Source organism: Tenrec ecaudatus, chromosome 16 (genome assembly GCF_050624435.1).
Source record: "Tenrec ecaudatus isolate mTenEca1 chromosome 16, mTenEca1.hap1, whole genome shotgun sequence".
NCBI lineage: Eukaryota > Metazoa > Chordata > Mammalia > Afrosoricida > Tenrecidae > Tenrec > Tenrec ecaudatus.
Genome location: NC_134545.1, coordinates 6,553,140 through 6,572,783, shown reverse-complemented (window position 1 = coordinate 6,572,783; position 19,644 = coordinate 6,553,140). Strand labels below are relative to the sequence as shown.

General features: G+C 50.1%; 1 protein-coding gene across 2 annotated transcripts in view; it reads left to right on the top strand.

Annotated features, from left to right (window-relative positions):
• The first annotated feature begins 4,192 nt into the window (after positions 1-4,192).
• TMEM120B (transmembrane protein 120B) overlaps positions 4,193-19,644 on the top strand; it is a 38,890-nt gene continuing 23,438 nt past the window's right edge. For both annotated transcript variants that reach the window (XM_075534843.1, XM_075534842.1), the window contains exon 1: positions 4,193-4,377. In XM_075534843.1, the coding sequence (XP_075390958.1) occupies positions 4,309-4,377 (69 nt within the window). In that variant the 5' untranslated portion in view covers positions 4,193-4,308. The remainder of the gene's footprint in view (positions 4,378-19,644) is intronic.

The window sequence follows — 19,644 nt, the reverse complement described above, 5'->3', positions numbered from 1 at the left end:
GGTAGAATTGGGATCATGGTAGTCTGGGTGGGGTTGGGGGAGGAAGCATTTAAGAACTAGAGGAATGTTGTATGTTTCATTTTTGCTACACTACATCCTGACTGGCTCTTCTCCTCCCCATGACCCTTCTGTGAGGGGATGTTCAGTTGCCTACAGTTGGGCTTTGGGTCTCCAATATGCACTACCCCTTTTTCACAATGATATGATTTTTTGTTCTTTGATGCCGGATACCTGATCCTATCGACACCTCATGATCACACAGGCTGGTGTGCTTCTTCCATGTGGGCTTTGTTGCTTCCAAGTTAGATGGCCGCTTGTTTAACTTCAAGTCTTTAAAAACCTAGATGCTATCTCTTTTGATAGCCAGGCATCATCAGCTTTCTTTACCATATTTGCTTATGTACATATTTGTCTTCAGCTATGGTGTTGGAAAGATGAGCATCATGGAGTGCCAAGTTAATAGAACAAAGTGTTCTTGCATTGAGGGAGTACTTGAGTAGAGGCCCAATGCCCATCTGCTACCTTAATACAAACCTATAAATATATGTACATAGATCTATTTCCCCATTGTCATATAATAACATATTTACATATGTAAATGCCTTTATTTAGACTTCTATAAATGTCCTTTGCCTCCTAGTTCTTTCCTCGATTTCCTTTTATTTTCTTCTTGTCCCACTATCATGCTCAGCCTTCATTTGGGTTTCAGTAATTATTCTCGGTTACATTACCCTTGATCACACCCTACCAGGCCTGCTACACCCTTCTCACCACTGATTTGGATCACTTGCTGTTTCCTTGTCCCTGGGTTTGTTAACACCACTTCTGTTCCCCAACCTCCCCTTCTCTCATGTTCCCCCAGAACTGCCAGTCCTGTCCCGTTGTTTTCTCCTCCAGATTGTTCATCCAGCCTATTTTATTTGGACAGACCTATGGAGATAATAACATGCACAAAAACAAGACAGCAACATAAAGCAACAAAAGAAAACAAAACAACAAAAATCCAATGACAAAACAACAATAACAACAACAAAGAAAAGCCTATAGTTAGTTCCAGGACTGTTTGTTGGTCTTTAGGAGTGTTTTCTGGCTGAGTCTGATGGGATGCCACACCCTAGCCCCAAAGTCTATTTTTGATATTCCCTGGGGACTTCGTTGCTGTGTTCCCCTTGCTGTTCTGTTGCATGCCCTTAGTGGTTTGCTTTGGTGTGGTGGGGTCAGATTGGGCTTGATTCCCACAGTGTCCCTAGTAGGGCTATGGGTCAGTGAGGGATGTCATGTCTCATAGTGGGACTGGCCATATGGTCTTCTCTGTGGAGTGTGCTCTGAACAGGAATATCGTTCTCAAGGCTTAATGGGCCAGAATGTGTTCCACTCTCTCTTCCTCCTGCTTCATTTGCTCCTGTGTGCTCTGATTAGACATGTCCCTCTCCCTGAGCTGCAGTTTCAGTGCTGTCCTCTGAAATAAATTCTTCTGTGGGGAGGGGCAGGTGTCCATATAGTTGCATTGGGGCCGGCCCCTCAGACTTAAGTTTTTTTTGTTTTTTTTTTTTACAAAACAACCCTATCACCTGCAAAGTACATTACACTGAATACATTTGTCAAATCTGCTATTCCATTCTTGGAAACATTTTTCAAACTCATCTGTTTGGATGGCTGACAACACCTCCCTTGGTTTTTTCTTTTCTTCACCTCTCCTGCATTGTCAAATCGCTGTCTTCATGTCCCTCTGCTATCATTTCATGTTCCTCTTCATTCGTGGAAACAAAAAGAAGTCGCATGGAACGAGGTCAGGTGAGTAAGGTGCGTGGGGGCAAGAGAGGCATGCTGCTTTTTGCCAAACACTGGCGCACTGAGAGGCTGCGTGAGCAGGTGCCTTGTCATGGTGGCAAACCAGTCCCCCATCTGCCACAAATCAGGCCTCTTTAGTTGCACATTGTTACACAATCTGACCTGGTAGAAGGAACTCCAATTGCACTATCCCTCTCACATACTACCCACCAGCTGCTCGGTGGGGGTGGGGTGGGGGCGATATAAAGCTGTTTGCTCCCATAAAGGCTGCAGTTTAGAAACTCAAAGTAGCAGTTTGTCTCAGTCCAATAGGTTGCTGTGAGTTAGAATAGAGACCTGATACTCGTGAGAGTATTAGTACAGAATGGAAGCTCCCGGAGAGCAGGGGTTTTCCTCTATTTTGGGGCCTTGTTTTACTTATTGCTGTGTTTCCAGTGTCTAGAACAGTGCCTAGCAGGTAGCAGGTGCTCAATTAATACTTCAAAATAGCCGAGTGAGTGATTTTTGCCCTTGTCAGTTTGTGCCCCTGGAAACTACACACCTTGAGTCAGAAACCACCTTCGCCCACCAGAGTTTTACTCCTGCTCTTCACTTCCAGGGCCTGCCACCCAGTGAGGATTCGGTAAAAGGTGTCTGAATTCATTTACTCCATGGCCGGGCACTGAGCTTTGGGATCTAAAGATGAGTATGACAGAAACAAAGATTTCATGGAGGTTATATTTCAATGGAGGGACATCTACAAGAAATCTCCTTTATTAATTAGCTAACATTGACTCAGGAGTGAGAAATGAGACATATCATTTAAGGTCTGCCAGGAATTGACTGTGACACCTTGGGTGAGCCATGCCCCCTTCTTTCAGCCTCAATTAAGAATTACAGAAACCATGGGGGAAGGGAGACAGCAGGCGGTGTGAGATATGAAAAAAAATTAATTATTTTTGCATCTATCAAGGGTCACAAGGTTGATGGGGGGAAGAGCTAATACCAAGGGCTCAATAGAAAGTAAGTGTCTAGAACAGAATGATGGCAACATATGTATAAATATGCCTAATACAATTGATGTATGGATTATAATAAGTTATAAGAGCCCCCAATAAAATGATCTTTTAATTTAAAAAACTACAGCAATTCTCTGTGTTTATGTACATTTTCCCCATTCAGATTTCTCAAGGGGGTCTAGGCAAACAAAAGGCTGGAAACTTCTACAGTAGATCATCTTTAATGTTTATTATTTCCATTAATTCAGTACATACTTATTGAGAGTCTGCTGTGTGCCAGTGGATTTCTGCAGGGCACATGGTTAATGTGCTATGGTGCAAACTAAAAGGGAAGAAGAAAGGCCCGGTGATCTACTTTTGAAAACAGCCACAGAAAACCCTATGTATGGAACACAGTTCTGCTCTGACACACATTGATTTCCGTGAGAAGTTTATGGGATCGATTTTTTTTAACTCTTTGTCAAGTTCTGGGGGTCCAAAGAAGGGTAAGATTGAGATAGGCCCCAGAGATCTCCTGGAGATTCTATTCCAGTGGAGTGAAATATATAGTCATATTGCTACAAAAGAAAGAATGCAGGCCATTTATCAGATGGAATGGGAGGGGGGAGGCCATTTTTCAGGGCATTACTGGGCCGGAAACCTGAATAATACGGAAAAGCAGTCATCTGCTGCTTGATGAGAAAACAGCAAAGGCAGGAAACAGGAAAGAGTGGTGCAGAGACCTGCTGGAGGTGGCAGTGATGGGCTGGGGATGAGATCGGAGATGTGTCTGGGACCAGATCTTGTGGGGCTTTGCAAGGCCTGGCGGGAATTTGGATTTATTTAGTTTTGAGGCAGTTGTCCCTTTGGAGCCACAGAAACAGCTGCCACCAGTCGCCTAGAGTCTAGGATGGCAGGACTCTAGAAGGTATTGATTGCAGTACATAGAGACAATGTGAAATGACAGGTGCCTCCTGGTCCTTCCGGGCTCTGCCTGGCGACCTTGCCAGTTGGATGGCCAGAGTCCCTTCTAGTATTCCGGGGCCTTGACCTTGCACAGGTCAGAGTGGGTGAGCTCCAACCATCTCGCAAATCTCTCATCTCAACGCCTCAAACTCAGACGCCTCAAATGCACACATTGCAAGTAAAGCCTGCTCGGCAAATGCAGACTCACTCTCCGAGCGCCTCCTAGGACAGAGGGATTGTGGGCGCGCAGAGGCACTCTCAGGCAGCAGCGACGACCCTCCTTGCCCAGTAGTACAAAGCACCTCAGGTCCAGGGCTGAAGCGCGGCCCGCGGGGGCGGAGCCGGGCCGGTACATGCGCATGCGCACACGCGGGCTCTCTCCGCGCCCCCCCCGCGCGAAGGGGCGGGGCGCGCGCCGGGCGGGGGCCGTGACGTCAGCTGCGCGCGTGGCTCTGGCTGCGCAGGAACAGCTGGCGGCTCCGAGGGCGGCCGGCGCGCTGACCGGCGTGGGGGGTGCTCGTGGCGGCCGGACCACGCCGCGGGAGCCGCCGCCGCCGCCTTGCACCACTGCGCCATGTCCGGGCAGCTGGAGTGCTGCGAGTGCGAGTGGCACGAGCTGGAGGGAGAATTTCAGGAGCTGCAGGTAGGGCCGGACCTCCTGGTCCGTCAAGTCTGCTACCTGCGGGCAGCGTCTCCCTCCTCCCCCGGCCCGGGCGATGGGGCTGGCCTGGGCCTAGGGCCCCCGGCGCAGGCTTGGAGGCCAGGGTCCTCGTGGTCAACCCCCTCCATCCTCCCGGCGCTTCGGTTCCTCACCCACAAGGGGCGCCTGCCAAAGCCCCTTCCCCGCCCCGGCTCCTTGCCCCGCGCGACTCCGCTGCAGAAAGTTGGCCTGCGGCCTCGGGGAAGTTCCTGGCGGGTCCATGTGGGGAAGGCCTGAGGGGACAGATAGATTCGGGGGATCCCTCCGCCGGGGTCTCCCTCAGTCGCTACGGGCCGGATTTGGGAGCGACCTCCCGGCCCTGATGAGGCAGCCTTCTCCATCAGCAGCTCCATTTTGGGAGGGGTACTTGGACGCCGTTCCTTGAACCCTAGGTTTGCTTGAGGAACTGGTTGGGGGGGCCCTAGTTCTGGTCCCTGGGGGCCGAGCCGGCCCTCTGGACGCTGCTGCAGGCGGAGCTTGGCGCGGTGGAGGGCATCTCCGTTTGACAGCTGGGCTGCCTCATCCATCCGTAGAGGCTCCTCCAGCCTCGCCCTCCGGGCCTGGAGCCTTCAGGGGGCGGAGTGGGCCCCTTGAAAGACCAGCATTTTCGCCAGGGGTCCTGGCAAGAGTGGCAGTCCCTGATAGGGCGTGGAGAGGCCTTAGCAACATACTCTGGTGAAAAAAGGCTTCTTGAGAGTGGCGGGGATATTTCTCCACAAACTACCCCCCCCACACATTCCATTTTTGTCCAACTGGGGTTTGGCTTTATTTCCTTAGGGGTGGGCCCTGTGTGCTTGAAGTGACACTGCCCACAGGACCCTACTCCCCTGACATCCTCAGTTGGGACAGTGACATTGTCCTTGCTCACGCAGCTTTGTCATCCTTCAGTGTCCAGGGTGGGGGAGAGGGAGTCTCTAAGTCAGTGGTTCTCAACCTGGGGGCTGAATGACCCTTTCACAGGGGTTGCCCGATTCATAACAGTAACAAAATTACAGTTATGAAATAGTAACAAAAATAATTGTATTGTTAGGGGTGTCACTACAACATGAGGAACTGTATTAAAGGGTCCCAGCATGAGGAAGGTTGAGAACCACTTAAAGTCTAAGTGATGGGTCTTTCCAGACTCCAGCAATCCACAGCTGGATGACCCCAGAGAGGTGCCTGGGAGGATTGAGCAGGAGGGGCTGCTGTTTCAGGCACCACAGAGGGTGAGGCCTCTCAGTTGGTGCCGTCTCCTTCAAGTCTAGAGCTTGGTTCCCTTCCATGCCCCTCCCACCCAGTTCCCAGGGCCCCTTCTGGCTTCAGCCCCATCAGGAACTCTCAGCTGCCACTTGGCACTGTCTTCCTGGGCATTGAGATGGATGGAGGGTGGAGGAGAGGGCTTTGGGTGGGCTGAGGAAGCAGGTGAACAGCTAGTCTTATGGAGCTTTTGGTGTTCAGAATTCCTCTTTCCTTGCCCTTCCACCGAATAAGAGGAGGCGGCTACAGTGGCATCCTAACACTCGGGAGCTATGCAATTAATGCAATTAACAGCAATTAGACAGCAAGTCTTGGCAGGCAGAGGCTACAGAGGAGTCCTCGCCATCTTTGTTATGTTCCTCTGGGGTGTCTCTGATGTCCAGGTGTGTTGGGCACAGAGAGGAACTGGGGATTGATTCCAGGTTTCGCTTCCTGGTGCACAGCGAGGGTTGTGGAAGGTCTGATGAAAGAAACGGTATTATTCCCGAATTCAGCGCTCTAGAGATGGGGAACCAGGATGGACTGGATCCTGCTTTGGGAGAGAGAGACCCAGTTTGCCTCAGGCTTTGGGGTGAGCTGCTGGGTCAGCGGTCAGCGATGGACAGAAGGTCAGCAGAGTCCCAAGGGAACAAAGTCATTAGCTACTCTCATCAGCTCACAGATGGGGAAACTCAGACTCGGACAGGCCCATAATTGAACTGGGTCCAATTTGTCAGTAAAGTTGGGGAGCGAAAAAGAAGTAGTTGGAGGTAGGCAGGTGGCCGCCTGGAACTAGGAAGCTGGACCATGGGATGGGATTTTTCTTCTGTAAACTCTGGCCTATCTTACTTTCCCTGAATCTGCTTCCAAATCTAAGGCCACTGGTGGCACGGTGATGTAGGTGGCAAACTGCTAACCCAAAGGTTAGTTGTTCCAACCCACCAGCTGGTCCTTGAGAGACACATGTGGCAGCCTGATTCTGTGAAGAGTGACCGGCTTGGACACTCACAAGGGCAGTTCTGCTCTGACCTGTCGGGTTTCAGTGAGTCTGCGTGGGCTCTCTTCCCTGGAAGTGGGTGTGGAATTGGTTTGGTCTCTAAGCTGAGTGCTCTGCAGTGAGTTCTCCTGAGCCTCCCCTTCCCTTCAGTGAAGGAAGGGAAGAGAAAAACAAATTCTGTCAGAGGAGCCCTGGAGGATATTTGGGCTGTTACCCTCAAAGTCAGTAGTTCGTAACTGGAAAAAGATGAGGCTTTCTACTCCCGTGAAGATTTTGTCTTGGAAACCAGACCCAGGGGTGCACTTCTATTTCGCCCTGTAAGGCCATTATAAGTTGGAATTAACTGGAAGGCAGTGAGTTTGGTTTGGGTTTATAGGCTGTCTGGGGATGAATGAGGGTGGATTTGAAAGATCTTTGAAATCTCCTTCCTTCTCCCTTCCAAGAAAAAAATTCTGGGGCTTTCTGGAGGGAAGGATGGGTTTCTGTTGACTGGGTGGTGTCTGAGGCCTGACACCTCTGAAGTGCAGTTTGCATCCCTGCAGGGACTTTGGTCATGATTGAATGGGGTTCTTGCTGGGGTGAGATACCAGCCATGGAATGCCTGGCCCTTTGGCCTGTGGTCTGACTGCAGAAGGTCACAGTCATGGTGACAGGTAAAGATTTAATGAGTGTTCCCTCCATCACTAGAAAGCCCATCCCATCCCACCCCATCCCTCCCCATCCCTCCCCACGCAGCCAGGAGGGTGGTGGCTGGACATGGCCTTGTCCCAGACTGCCCTTGCAGGGATGCTGCCTTTGTCAAGTATGTGACCATCCAATGGGCCTTCCCAGAGAATGGGCACCTGGGGTGCAGGGTGGTCAGGGAGTCTTTGTTGGGGAGTGACAATTGAGGAGCCACTTGGAGGAAGTGACACATATGGGCCCTCTGGGTGCCTGAAAGATGAATGGGACCAGACAGTGCAAAGACCCTGAGGCAGCGGCCCACCTGTGAGTGCGCTTGCTGTGTGTGTGTGTGGGGGGGGGGGGGGTGTCAGCAGGGTCTGGATCACGAACCAATAAGAACGAAATAAACCAAATGCTGATGTAACGTGAAGAACTTGAGGTGTGAACCCGGTCCTCAGTCATGATGCCTAGAAGCTGTGCAGTGGCAGTGTGCTCCGCTGTGTCTATTTTCACCAACATAAACAAACAAAAACTGGTTAATGAAAACCAGAACCAAAGTCACCGCTAGCGAGTCTCTTCTGACGCACAGTGACAGGGTGAAACCATCTCTGTGGGTTTCTGAGACTGGAACTCCATGGGAATAGAGAGCCCCCTCTTTCTCCCACGGGGTTAGTGATATAGTTGGGAACATATTTAGGGGAAGGTGAAAGTGTACAGTCTGCGACTTCATTTAATAAAACGAGGGCCGGGCCCAGATCAGCTAAGGCGTGGAGACCACTGCTGTGTGCAGGTGGACAGCAACGGGGCGGGCTGGACGCAGAATCTCCAGCCATATTTTCTTAAACTACTGTGAAATAGATCCCGGTAGCCCCATTGTACAGAGGCGAAGTCCATGGTCAGGTTAAGAGCTGGTGCCAGGGTTTGAACCCAGGCTGTCAGCGACAGAGTCTGTTCTTCATGAACACAGACAGGCCAAGGCAAGTCGGTGTCCTGGTGGTGGTCTCTGGCTGGCTTATGTTTCTTTTCCACCTTGGGTTGTCTAGTGGGGCCTCTTTCTGCAGAGACAACACGGTGGGAAGTCAGGATTCCTGGGTTCGTGCCCTACTTTTGCTATCACGACGCTTCAGGTTTCCTATGTATAGAACAAGCTGTGACAACAATCATAAGGCCAACAACAATGATGATAGTTGTGTGGTACATGGATCATCATGTTCAATCCAGATCACAGTCTTGGGTACAGTAGAGGAAACAGGCTAAGAGAGTTTCAGTAATTGGAAGTAGTGGGACCTGAATTTGATCGGGGCCTGCTGTCCTCTCAAATCCTTCTTGGGCTCCTAACAAAGTGGGCTGCATACTTAACCTTGAGACCCTTAGCCTTTGAGGAAAAGTCTTTGAACTTGTTGGGGCTCACCACATTTGTCTGGTGTTTTCACACAATGCCTTGGGCAGGGCTCCTTGTGCCAGTGACAGAGCCCAGTACACTAAGAAATGGAGGGTATTGGCTCATGTGATTGGGAAGTCCAGCATTAAGTGTCTTCAGTCAAGGATATATCGAGCAGTTCAAGTGATCCTCCTCCCTCAGCCCTTTCACTGCTGAGGAAACAGAGGCACAGAGAAGTTACATAATGGGATGACGCATTTTTGCTTAATAAGTGATAGACTACTGGGTTTGAACTTGGGCAGCCTGACTGCAGAACCTAATCATTTAGCCATTATGTGTTCCTCCCCTCCCAAAGCCTGACACACATGCTGACATTTCTGTGTACTACTCTTGAAACAGACACCACTAAATGATCCTGCCACGTGGTACAGGATCTTTCCCATTACAGAATCCATACGAAATCAACCTGCCATCCTTGGTAATATTTCCTTGGTGATATGTCCTAGCTAAGAATACCAGGATCTCCAAATCTATCGGAAGGTGATTCCCTGGAAGGAGAACCACCTAAAATGAATCTGTTGAAAGCTTATCGTCAGAAAGGCTCAGGTCTAAGGTGAGCATGTAACCACGTTGCCACCTTTGGGTGTTGGCCATGGCCCTGCTGGAACCTCCAGGGCTGCCCACCCACTGTTTGCACCCCTGAGCCGAGCACCCCTGAGCCAGAGCCCTGAACCTACAGGGCATGAGATTCCTTTTTCTCTCAGTCCCTGAGATGAATGTTGACTATGAACTTCAGAGTCCCCGGGTCTGGATCTTGACTCAGCCAAGTTGTGTTGAGAAGGCGTCTCCAGCTGTCTCACAGCCCGGCTGGGCCCCGGAGGCTTTAACCTCACCTTCCCACTGGGACAGCGGCGGCCAGGTCTCCGAGTCCTCCAGCGGAAACTCACTTGTTTGTGTCTTCTATGCACGTGGAGGATGGTAAGGGCCCCGTAGGAATGACGCTCTGGGACCTGGACCTCATAGCGCTCACCCCAGAGCCTCCCTCCATTTTTGTGATATGTACGCAACCTGCAAGGTTGGCCGTGCGGACCCGCCTGGAGGCACTCAAAGGTCACAGCCTTGAACATCCTCTCCAGCGGTTTGGTTCTGTACACGAGTGGGAATCTGTACCACAGCAGCAATCACAGTGTGGTGGTTTGATTTTATGTCAACTTGATGGTCCTTGAGAGAATGACGAAGCTTTGTACTCCCGCAAGGAGTTGCCCACAGGGGGTATTTCTACCCTAATAAGAGCACTGTGCGTGGGAGTAGACTCGATGGCAGTGGGACTGAGTTTCTGTGTGGAGGTGGGGTTGGAGGCCAACCTACCGTGTCTCAGCCTGATGATGTCTCCATGGGGGTGTGGCCTTTTCATAAGAGAGACACTGAGAACGTCGCTTGCTGTCGCTGCTCTGCACCTTCCTGCTTGCCTGGGTTGTGCCTCTGGCTCTGGGGTTAACCCACACTGCCTGCCTACCCTGGGAGCTGTGACACCCCGCCATGTCCCTGCAGAACCTTGATCCACGCGACTGACGCTGCACCCACCAGCCTGTGATCTCCCAGCTCCCCGCTGCCCTTACTGCTTTATCCACCAGCAGTGGTAGGAGTCTGAGGAGGGCTCCAGCCAGCATTGGCCCCATGGACTGGCTTGGAACAGGTTGTGATACTTGATTTTTTTTTTTTTTAACAATTTATTGGGGCTCATACAATTCTTTTCACAGTTCATATATATACATACATCAATTGTATAGAGCACATCTGTACAGTCTTTGCCCTAATCATTTTTTTCTCTTTTCTTCTTTTACATTTTATTAGGGACTCATACAACTCTTACCACAATCCATACATATACATACATCAATTGTATAAAGCACATCCATACATTCCCTGCCCCAATCATTCTCAAGGCATGATACTTGATTTTTAAAAAAATTTATTTTGGTTTAAAGTCCTTTCTTATATGAGTGCCACTAGAAAACTCAGCATAATAGAAAGAAAAGGTATGAGGGAGTGGGAAGCCCAAGTCCAGTGTCGCAGAGATTCAAGCATGGCCCTGGCAAGAAGCAGATGTTTCACTCAGCAGGGCTTCCCTGGAAGAACTTTATGAGGAGCTATTTACGGAGAACCTCAGGTGGTGCCAACGGTGACCACACATGCCTGCTAACTGAGACAATGGAGGTGCAAGTTCACCCAGAGTCACCTTGGAAGAAAGGCTTGGTGATCTCTTGGGGGAAAAAACAACAACAACCAAGAGACTTAGCCTTGCACACCCCAGGAGCCCAGCTCTTCCCTGACACACACGGGGTCTCCGGGAGTCCGGTTTTTATTTTGAGGTGCAAAGAGGCCCCAGGTGTTGTCAACAGGGATGCCCTCAGCTGTTGGCAGTTTGAGAAAGCAGGGGTAAAGTACCCCAGCCTCTCTCTTCCCACCCTCCGGTCTTCTGCCTGCAACTCCCATTGGCCACAGCTGAGCAGGAGGCGGAGGCCCAGAGCCCAGAAGATGGACTCCTGAGAGCCAGCCTCGCAGTGCACAGAGAAAGCCTCAAGTGGGCCGGGCCAGGCCTGGGGTGCACACATAACCAGTGTACATGTTCACTTGTCTGGGGGTGAAGGTCAGGAATCCCATTCTTGGCCGGGAAGGGGACACAGGCTATGTCGGGCTTTCAGTTCAGTGCAGTCATCACTTCTTAGCTGGAGAATGAGAGATGGGTGTTATGGGTTTTCTGTCTTTGCTTTCTGCTGCGCCTGAACCCTCTCACAAAATGAGCTGGAGGCCCAACAGCGATCCAGAGGTGCCAACAGGCTTGTGAGGAAAAATCCCTCTTGTCGGCACCATGTCCTTGTTGACGTGATGGCGGCCGTGTAAATACCACTTCCTGTCAAACCAGGTAGCGCACCCGATTGCATCTCCTCTCCTGGAAAAGTCCGTGTCTGTGCATGTGATTCTGCACGGTGCCCTGGCCGTGGTTGCCTCTGTGTCCTGCTCACCCCCCTGAAGCTCTGCCTCCCAAGCTGCCCCCATTGAGCCGCTTTCTTGTGGGACTGGGTCCTGTGCAGGGCCTGGGGGTGGAGGCAGATGCAGGGGCTGGTTCTGCTGTCGAGTGGAGGCCTCTCTGCCCAGCTGCTCGTCTGTCGGCTGGGTGTCCCCCGCTCTCCGTGCTATTTTTAGTAGCAGCGACTTGATGTAGGAGTCAATCACAGCTAATAAGCTGGTGCTCTCCGCTCCGTGAGCAGGGGGGCTGGCTCCCCGTCTTGGGTAGATGTCTCCCATGTTCCAAACCACTGCTGCTAAGTTTAGAAGGAAAAATAGTGGTTTGGCAGTTTGACATTTTCTTTAAAAATTAAGCATACATTTACTCTAACCCCCCCTGCCACCACCGGGTCAGTTTTGGTGACCTTGTCGGGCAGCGGAGAACTGACCCATCAGGTTTCTTCGAGGGCGGTAAATATTTACGGAAGCAGACAGCCACGGCCACATCTTTTCCCTAAAGAGCAGCTGCTGGGTTCAAACAGCCACTCTTTTGGTTAACAGCTGAGTGAGCATTCACCCCATGCCCCCAAAAAGCAAACAAAAACAAACTCACGGCTATTGAGTTAATTCTGACTCACAGCAACTTATAACAAGTGGGACAGGTTAGACTTGCATCTGTGGGTTTCTGAGACTGGGAGTCTTCACCGGTCTAGACAGCCACATCATACTCCTGCGGAGCAGCTGGTGGGTTCCAGCCACTGGCTCCTCAACTTCACTGTGGTGACTAGCATTCCCTTCCTACGTACCTACCCGAGAGAAATGACAGTGATGGCCATCAAACTTGCGTATGAATATGCATAGCAGCATGATTCGTCAGAGCCATAAAGTAGAAACATCCTGAGTGTCCAAACCACTAACAGACAGATCTGAAATAATGCAGTTAATCTAGAAACCTTCCAAAGTCACCGCCATCAAGTCGATGCTGAACTAACTGCCCCTGTGGGTTTCTGAGACTAAATCTGTACAGGAGGAGAAAGCCTCATCTTTGTCCTGCACCGTGGTTGATGGTTTCGAACTGCTGGCCTTGCAGTCAGTAAGTAATCCACTCACTATGCCACCATATACTTATGGTTGACTACATCTGTGCAACATAGGTGGACGTCCAGAAATGATGCTCTTAGTGGCTCAGCCCCTGACACATGGCAGCCCATGAATAAAGGAACAGTATGCTGCCCAGTCCTGCACTGTCCCTGTGATTGGTTGGGGATCAGACTGTTGTGATCTCTCGGGTTCCCATTGGCTGGTTCTTTACAAAGCAGGTCTCCAGCCCCCTATTCCTGACCGTCTTAATGTGGAAACTCCACTGAGACATACCCAGCATCTTAGTAACACACACGCCCCCACTGACAGTGGTGCCTCTGCATGAGGTGCAGGCATTTGGCAGGAATCAAACCCAGGACTCCAGTTTGGAGAGTGAGGATTCTACTGATCTCCCACTGCCCATCCAGAAACATTTTACAGGATGAAAAAAAGCCAAACACAAAAACCACCTTGTATGGCCCCATCTACAGGACACGTGTACCACAAGGCAGCTCTGGAAACAGGGAAAAGATTAGTAGTTGCTGTCCCTGGGGGCCGGAGCCGTGAGGTGTGTCGGCTCTGGGGCAGCAGGGTCTTATTGGGGTGTTGGGGACATTCTGAAATGGGACGGTAGTGATGGTTTGCCAAGAATCACTGAATCGCTGGGTTTTATGGTACATAAAGTATGACTCAATCGAGCGGTTTAAAAAGAATGGTTTAGGTTTGTCTCATGGGGGCAAAAGCCCCCGCCGAGGTGTTCTGAGATCTGCATTTCTCATGCCCGTTCCTGATTGGCACCTGGTGGTGCAGCAGCTGAAGAGAAAGAAGGCTGGTAGTGTGAGCCCACCGGCTGCTCAGCTTCTCTAAAGACCATGAGACCACGGCCTTGGAAACCCAGTGGGGAAGTTCTATAGAGCCCTTCCAATTTGGAGTCAACTCCGAGACAAGGAGGATTTGATGTAGTTACTGATGTGAAGCACTCTGACATCTTTATTTTCTCAGCATTCACTGCTGTAGGTGAGCGCTTACCCAGCAGATTGGATTCCCATTCAGAAATACAGGAGCTCGGTGGGGTAGCGGCTTAGAGGTGGGCTGCTACGCAGAAGATGAGCAGCTCCAAAGCACCAGCCACTCGGAAAGAGATAAAAGTTGTACAAGCCCCTAAAAAAAAAAATTAAAAAAAAAAAAGTTGTACAAGCCCCTAAGAAAATGATTGAAAAAGATGAGGCTGTCTCTTCTCGTGAAGACCTAGTTTTGGAAACCCAAAGGGGCAGTTCTACTCAGTCCTGTAGGTTCCTGTAGGGTCATCAGAATCAGCTCATAGACAGGGAGGTACTCAGCAAGGCACATAAACATACGGTTCTGCGACATTGATTACCGAGCTTCAGGGTGCCAGGACTCTCCCCATTGCCACCTTGTCTTCCAGGGTTCTGACCCACCCCTTTCCCTGCCCCTCCAGGCACTGGCGAAAGGACCTGGAAGTTGGTCTGTGGCTTCTCTTCTCAAGCGGTATGGGGAACTGCCTGTGCCGAGAAGGAACGGACTGCTCCCTTCTTGCGGCATGTTAATCCAGCTTCCACACTTAGAAACACGCTCCACTCAAACTGGCAAGACAAAACCCACTTCCTTGGTGTGTGTGCTTGGGAACACTAAGGTGCGATACCTTCAGGAATAGTGGATCCCGGGACTCTAGATAAGGTTATTAGGGCCCAGCCACAGGCACCTGTCTCCCCCTCAGGCAGGGTTCCCCAGTGCTGGCAAGACAGCCCCTTGAGTGCTAGACTTGTCCCACTAGCTTCAGGTCCAGGAGAGAGTGTGTGCATTATAATTTTAGCCCATGAAAGCCGCCCCCCCCCCAATCAGGTCGTTTCCTTGGTGCTGCAAGCCCATCTCTGAACCAATCAGATGGGTCAGCAGCAGGCAGTGGTTCTCATTAGCCAGGCCTGGGACTGGAGTGGGTTAGCTTCTGCTCCCACCCAGAGGAGTTCAGAGTTTCATAGAGGGATGGGCTTGCAAAGACAATCTAGGGACTCTTAACCAGAAGGGGAATAGCAGCCTGGTTGGCAGAAAACGACCCAAGGCTTTGGGCTGGCTCCACTTGCAGTCCCATAGTCAAGGCTGATTGGGTGGAAGGAGGGTCAGGTTGACTGGGTGTGACACATCCTGGTGCCGGGAGCTCTGGTGGTGGTGTGGTTACACATTAGATTTCTCACCGCAGGGTCATTAATTTCGAAACCACCAGCCGCTCCAAGGGGGAAAGATGAAGCTTTCTATTTCTCATAAACAGGCACAGTCTTGGAAACTCACAGGGGCAGTTTCGCCCCATCCTATAGGGACACTGTGAGTTGGGATCAGCTCGATGGCAGTGCATGGAAAACGCATTCCAAAATGCAGGTCCTTCTGAGCATCTTTTGGGGACATCCATGTGTTCAGACAGTAGTCAGGGACCCGAGGATCAGAACCACCCTGGGGATTGTGTGAAGGGACCGGACCAAACTTATTACCCTCAAATCAATGGCTATTCTTAGTGACTCTATAGGATAGGGTGTTGGTGTGTTAGAGGCTGTAACTCTTTATGGGACTAGAATGCTCCATCTTTCTCCCAAGCGGTGGCTTAGAACTGCTGGCTTTGCGGATTATAGCCCTACTTGTTAGCCACAATGCCACCAGGGCTCCTGGTCATGAAGGGGCAGCTGTCTGGAAAAAAGAAGGGATCCAGGAAATTAACAGCTAATTTTTCTTCCTGCTTGTGGGACTGGCAAGAAGGTGGAATCCACAGAGGCTGGGTGTAGGAATGCCCCCGGGGTGGAGAGTGGGTCACAATAAGGCCCTTGTTTCCTACCCTTTCGCCCCATGTCATCCACACCTCCTGGCTGGCAAACCCTGATCTTGGAGCCAGTCCGGAAGTGGACCAGGTATGTGTGGTCCCTAGTGCCTGATCTCCCCCAGGAAGTAGCACTGGCCAGTGGCACAGTGAGGCTTGGGGGTGGGGATGGGGTTGAGGAGCAGGAATGTCCATTGTATGCCAAGGGACAAAGACTAGTGAAAGTCCCAACAGTCTGATGCTTTAGGATTAGGCAGGAAACATGTCTCGCAAATCGTGAGGTGCTTGGGAAAGCTTAAATGTTGCCGATGTTGAGTGCTGGTGAGGGCTGGAACCTGCCCTAGGCTGTGGTGGGAGTTTAAAATGGTACAGCCCCACACTGGGCAGGACCAGTTCCCAAGGGTTCAGCCCTTAGCGGCTAAAGTCTCTGGTTCGAATTCACCAGACCTCTAGTCCTTAGAAGATGATGCTTAGAAAACCCTTTGGGGAAAATGGTAACTACGGGGAGGAAGTGGGAATAAGGCAGTTACATTGGGGAGGCTGAAATCAGTGTCAGAAAATAACAGGTATATGAATTGTTGAAAACTAATTTGCTATATAAACTTGTGTGCAAATCACAATAAGTTTTTATTTGTATGTTTAAACAACAGCAGCAACAAAGAAACCGTCCTGGGCAGTTCTTCTCTGTCCTATAGGGTCACTCTGAGTTGTAATTGACTTGTTGGCAGTGTATTACATCATGACTGTACCCTCTGACCCAGCAATTCCACTTTCCCTCCTGAGTTTTTTCCCCAGAGAGAGGTGAACACAGGGGCACAGCAGGAAGATGTTACTCAATGTCACGTTGTTGGTTGTGGGCAGAGATTGGAAGCAACCTAATACCCAGCAGTAAGGGAATGTCTTAACTATATTGTAGTGTATCTGTAGCTTGAAATAATGTTGTAGAATCATATGTGTGTTATATACAATCATAAAACTGTTACTGTAATTAAAAAAAAGTAAGTGTGTGTTTTGGATGTAAGCTATATAGCTGTAACAAAGTGACCCTCGGGGTTTAAGTGGAAACAAAGTCTTTTCTCTTTCACAGAGCAGCCTATTACAAGCTTGTGGTCCAGGGTGGATGGGACTCAGTTCTTGGTCATTACATTTTTCTCATCTCTTCAGAGGGTCAGGTACTTGGGCAGGGCCCAGTGCTCATGTCTTGACTGTGCTTTGTGATATCTGGGGCTCTACCCGGGAAGTCTTGAATAGCTGGTTGCTGGAATGATCTGTCTAGCCCATGGGCTGGGAACGCAAGGAGATTTGTCTTGATTGGAACCGTTGATTGGAGCGTCTCCATGTGTTAGGGTTTCTGTACAGCTTGATGGTCTCAGGGTGGTTCGACTTTTTCCCCTTAAGAGTGAGAGCCCTACAAAAGGTGAAACTGCGTGGCACCTCTCTCTCTGAAGGCTCGTATCACTTCTGCCAGGTTCTATTGGCAAAGCAGATACAGACCTGCCAAGATTCTGGGCTAAGGAGCAAGACCCCAACATTCCGTGTAAGGAGTGCCAAACACTGGGTGGCCCTGTCTGAAACCTTCCAAGTGGGAAACCCTGCTCCATGAGGTCACTCTGTACCACAGGCTGGTTTGGTTGGGGATGGGGGGAGGGTTTAGCCCATGGCCTCCAGGTAACTGGCCCCATTGTTGTTCTACTTTAGCCAGGGAACAGGATGACCTGAGAGTGGGACCAGCCAACTCAAAAAACCCACTGCAAAAGGGTCACTTCTGACTCCTAGTGACCCGATAGCATGGACGCGAGCTGCCCCCTAGGGCTTGCAAGGCTACCTTTTTTTTTATGGAAGTTGACCAAATAGCCAGCCATTGGGTTGGCAGCTGAGTGCATAAGCATTGCACAACCAGGACTTCTTTGGAGGCAAGCAATTCCTTATAACAGTGTGGTTCAGAACTGGCCCACCTCATTCCTCCCTGCACACCCCTAACACTTCACTTAGCTGCAAGGGATGCTGGAGAATATTACCTCAAGCTAGGTGGCCGTTTGTCCCCATAAGTCAGCATTTAAACAACACTCAAGTGGACATTGAAGCTTTGCAGCAGGTTCATTCTAAACAGTTTTTTTTTATGAACTAAGCTTTTTAATGTTGTTTGGGAAGACCCTACAGATGAGTTCAGGGCAGATAGGTCCGCCCAGAAGATTACGGTAGCTGATTGTTTAGATTTCAAAGGGCTCATTCTGGTAGAGTGTCTCAAAGGACACAGGACATTCAAGCTATTATGAAGAAAAGCTGCATTGGTGGAGAAAAGGTTTGGGAAGTTGTGCAAAGGTGTTGTTTTTCCCTCAGGACAATGCGCTCGTTCATTTTTCAAGGGTGGCAAGGGCTGTCGCAGGAGCATTTCATCCATCAGCCTTGTGTTGTTAGTCTGTCATAGCCTCTTCAGACTTCTCTTTGATTTTCAAACTCAACACTGGAAAGGAGTACAGTTTGAGTCCCCAGGGAATGTTCAAGGGACCATTGCGAAGCGGTGCGAATAGAAGAGCACAGAGTTCTCTGGGGAAAAGAAAGGGGACACACTGCCTTCCGAAGCGTCTAGATGTAGCTGGAGCCAGTGTTGAAGAACCATAGTTTCACATTTGATCTTTTTGTTATTGATGGCGTCTGCCACCGTGTAGCAGTGTGTAAATAATACCTTCTGTACAGACGTATAGAACTGAATGCAAAACATGTCTGGAAGAAACCATAGAACAAGATCTGGAAGAATCAACTGGAGTAGGAGAAAAACATGGAGGGAAAAAATTAAAGCCATCATAAGAGAACAGGCTTCCTGATTGGCTAGAGACTGGTGGGTCTGGTGGCACGGAAACTGGAGCTGAATTCACCCCTGTGACCCAGTTTCTGGTGAAACACCTGGCAACAGGTCTGTAAGAGGTGCAGACACTAGTGAGAGGTGCACACCTAGAGAAGGGCAGCATTTCCCCTTGGGCTGTGTTCAGGAGGATTGTGATGGAAGAGGAAGGGAAACAGGAAGCCCAGGGAGGAAGTGGGATGCGTGATGGTACGGAGAGATGGCAACCAATGACATGAAACCAACTGGATGTGAATGGTTGAATGTAAAACTGACCCTCTGCTCTTCAGACCTACACGCAGTTCCTCCAGAAGGGCTTTGGGTTTTTGCTTTTCAAGGATAAACTGGTAGTGGTGGTTACTTTGGACAAAGGGAGAGGAGACAGGCTAGGGCTGTATTCAAAGCATACTTTAGCCACAGCATGGATGTTTAATTTTTAACAAGGAGATTGTCTTCAAGCTTTACTTGTGAAATTAAATATTAAATATAACTGAAGAGGGCTCAGAGAACATCTGGCTGCTGATCTGGCAGTCTGGGCCTAATCTCTCCAGCACTAAAGGGAACCCCTGAGGAAGGAGCACAGCCCTAGATCTCCCAGAAGCCTCAGCTCAATGACCTCATCTTCCCCAAACCATTAGTCAGGTCAGAGCCTCCCTGTCCTCCACCCTGATTCCAGAGGGCCGACCTTAGGACACCGATTGAACTTCAGAGTTATTTTACCCTGAGGAGGGGAATTCAAACGTGATTAAAATAGGTGCCCTGGTCACAGAGCTAGCTTACGAATTTCATGTAAGAGGAGGATGGAGAAACCCATAGACAAGGTTCATATCCCGCCTGGGAACACCACATCTTTTCAATGACATTCCTGCCCACCCGACATCTCATCACAAGGAGACACCAGACAAATCCAGAACTGCGCGAACATCTCTCAAACATTTAAGGCTGGACTCTTAAGCTAAGTCAGTGTCACAAATGACAGAGAAAGGTGGTGGAGCCTGTGGACTGGAGAGGGCAAGAGGTAGCAGAGGGCCATGGTGGGCCACTGGTAGCAGTCTCACCTTCCAGGAGATAGGAGTCCGACTCCCTGCCGGCACACCTCATGCACAGCCATCCCTTGTCTTTCACTGGAAGTTTGTTGTTATGATGCTGAACAGGTGTCACCAGAACTTCCAGACTAAGAAAGACTAGGAAGAGGG